Source organism: Miscanthus floridulus, chromosome 18 (assembly GCF_019320115.1).
Source record: "Miscanthus floridulus cultivar M001 chromosome 18, ASM1932011v1, whole genome shotgun sequence".
Lineage (NCBI taxonomy): Eukaryota > Viridiplantae > Streptophyta > Magnoliopsida > Poales > Poaceae > Miscanthus > Miscanthus floridulus.
Genome location: NC_089597.1, coordinates 51749239 through 51752490, shown reverse-complemented (window position 1 = coordinate 51752490; position 3252 = coordinate 51749239). Strand labels below are relative to the sequence as shown.

The 3252-nt window shown below is 45.8% G+C and overlaps 1 protein-coding gene across 1 annotated transcript; it reads right to left on the bottom strand.

Annotated features, from left to right (window-relative positions):
- Nucleotides 1-1239: 1239 nt before the first annotated feature.
- Nucleotides 1240-1992, bottom strand: LOC136523833 (uncharacterized). The gene has a single exon (XM_066517378.1). The coding sequence runs from the start codon at nucleotides 1990-1992 to the stop codon at nucleotides 1240-1242; it is 753 nt and encodes a 250-aa protein (XP_066373475.1).
- Between the last annotated feature and the right edge of the window lie 1260 nt (nucleotides 1993-3252).

Below are 3252 nucleotides of genomic sequence, written 5' to 3'. Positions count from 1 at the left end.
AGGGTACTTAGGCACCTAAGACAGTTTATCCGAGTTAAAGTAGTCAGCGTAGTTGGGATAGTTGCAAAAACTGTGATCATCTTTGTAGTCGACGTGAAGTGCTCAGGCACTTGTGTTTATGGGACCTTGGTGGTTGTCTTCTTTGAGGCTCATGCGCCAGAAGGACTAGTCAGTCGCCTTATTCCAGAGAAATCCATTCTTGGTGGCTGTGTTAGCACAGAACTAAATGCCATAGGTGCGACAAAACACGTAGTCGTAGAGATGTGAGCCAACTGAGTTGTCGGCGTATCCCTATTAGGTGACTTTAAAAGTCAGAGATGTATACCAGCGTGGATAGCTAGTGTATCTCATGAAAAAATGAGGGTAGTAGTAAGGCTACCCGAGTAAGGTGTTGAACAACCACCAGGGTCGCGTACCTTGTTGGGTAAGTAAGAGACAGTTTCAATCTAGCAAAAAATATTTGACTTTATTATATTAACCAAGAACCTGAATTACACGAGCATGAAACTGAATCTACTAGATAATGACTAAGACTACTACTAAGCATAAAATCTTTGGAGCTGATCGATGTTACATGAGTTTTTGACTGGATCACTACTTTCGGTCATCAACTCGAAGGAGCCTGGTTGAGTAACTTTAGAGATAATGAAGGGGCCCTCCCAAGGGCTAAGTAGCTTGTGTCGACCGTTAGTCTTTTGGATGCGACGAAGGACGAGATCATCGACTTGAAAAGTTCAGGGCTGAACACTTTTGTCATAGTGGCGGCGCATACCTTGAAGGTATTAAGCTGATTGGAGGGTAGCATTGATTCTGACTTCTTCTGCACTATCCAGTTCGAGCCTTCGCATGTGTTCTGCCTCTCCTTCATCATATTTTACTTAGCGTGCGGGTTCCAGATCAAATCCGTGGGTAATATGGCTGCGGAACCATACACCAGAAAGAAGGGTGAGTACCCTATTGCTCTGCTAACTTGCGTGCGTAGTGCTCATACTACTTTAGGTAGCTCGTCTATCCACTTTGAGCCATAGTCCTTGAGTTCCTCGTACAACCTTGGCTTGAGTCTGGCCAATATGAGGCCGTTAGCTCGCTCAACCTGTCCGTTGGCTTGGGGTGCGTGACTAAATCATAGTCGATGCTGATGCCACAATCCTATGCCCAGCTCTTGAACTCGATGGCTGTGAAGGGGGAACCTAGGTCCGTTATGATCCGATTGGGCATACCGAAGGGACGCATGATGTCCTATATGAACTTGATTGCCTTGGCTGAACCAAAGTGTTTTTCCAACTTGCGTACCTCTATGCAGTAGGCATCCATGGTTTCCTTGGTGCAATACCAATCTTTATTAACCTGATTAATGACCACAGAGGAGTCGCCATAGACGAGTAATTGCTTGATGCCGAGTGAAGCCACAACTCGGAGGCCATGGATGAGGGCCTCGTACTCAGCCTCGTTATTCGTTGTGGGCCAGAGGATTTGGAGAACATACTTAAGTTGCTTCCCATCTAGTGATATAAAAAGGACACCAGTGCCTGCACCTCCTAGCTTGAGTGAACCATCAAAATACATCTTCCAATGATCAAGGATAGCTTTAGGAGTAGGCTGCTGGAGTTCCATCCACTCTGCTATGAAATCGGCTAGAGCTTGAGACTTTATAGCCTTGCGGGGGGTGAATTCAATGTTGAGCGCTCCGAGCTCGACTACCCACTTGGAAATGCATCCCGTAGCATCATGATTGCGTAGGATGTTGCCAAGTGGGAAGTCAGTCACCACTGTAATCTTGTGTTCGTCAAAGTAGTGGCGAAGCTTGCGTGAAGTGATTAGGAGGGCGTAGAGTAGCTTTTGTACATGGGGGTAGCGAACCTTGGAGTCTGATAACACCTCGCTGATGTAATAGATAGGTTGTTGTACCTCGTACATGTATCCTTTCTCTTCCCTTTCCACAACTATTGCTATGCTGACCACCGTGGTTGTCGCTGCGATGTATAGCATCATATCTTCTCATTTGCCTGGAGGGGTGAGGACGGGTGAAGAGGTGAGATATGCCTTGAGCTTTTCGAACGTTGAGTTGGCCTGCTCTATCCACTCAAACGTGCCCGACTTCTTCAGTAGCTTGAAAAAGGGGAGCTCGCGCCGGAGTCAAGAGGAAGACAACGCGTGGTATAGGTATAAGACCACGACGCCAAGTTCTGTGGCTCCGAGGTCGGCACCAGGGATCTTGGCTCTGAGCTCAGCGCCAAGATCTGTGGCGCCGACCTCGGCGTCAGGATCCGTGGTGCCGACCTACCTGCCACGTCAGCGCCACTTGGATGCCCCGTTTTTCTTGGCCAGGCATCTCTACGCCAATACCTACGACATCGAGACGTGTTACCTTGACCCCGTAGGCCTTGACGCCGACCCCAGGGTCCAAAGATTAGTTTACGTCGTCCAGGAGGTTAAATATAAATTTTCTTCAAAAAAGAGCCAAATTGCAAAAAAAATTGGGGCTGTAGTCCAAGCGGCGCGCGCCTCATCTTCTCCTTCGCCCCTGGTTTGAGGGGACTACAGTTAGAATCCAAAATCCTCCTAGCACAGCTCTTGCGGAGGGAAACATTAGGCCTGGTTTAGTTCCCAAAAATTTTCACCCCAAACTATCACATCGAATCTTGCGGCACATGCATGGAGTATTAAATATAGACAAAAAAAACTAATTGCACAGTTTGGTTAGAAATCGCGAGACGAATGTTTTAAGACTAATTAGTCAATGATTAGCCATAAGTGCTACAGTCATTAACATGCGCTAATGATGGATTAATTAGGCTTAATAAATTCGTCTCGCAGTTTCTAGGCGAGCTATGTAATTAGTTTTTTTTATTAGTATTCGAAAACCCCTTCCAACATCCCTTATTGTCTTTTGACGAATTAAAAATTTTTATTTCACGAACTAAACACACCCTTTTGACGGGGAATAGAAGAAACTGGCGCTCCATTCCCTGCCATCCGTAGGAATTGGCGCCATCCACTTTGGGTCCAGCGGTCAGGCTTGGTGTCGCATCTTTCTTTCCTTTTTACCTCCCTCTTGTTTTTACCATTTCAATTTTCTCTCAGGTCACCGTATGTGCCATAGTATACGGAGTATGTAGACATGTAAAGTGCATTACTGAGCCAACTTGATGCAAGATGAATATTATATTATATTTTGAATATTTCTCGGATTTTTATTAGTTTTGCATCGAAGTACAATTTAATGCAAGGGAACAAAAGCATTCCCCTAGA

Excerpts from the sequence above, each read along its gene's own strand:
- LOC136523833 (XM_066517378.1), bottom strand. The coding sequence starts at position 1,992 with ATGATGCTATACATCGCAGCGACAACCACGGTGGTCAGCATAGCAATA.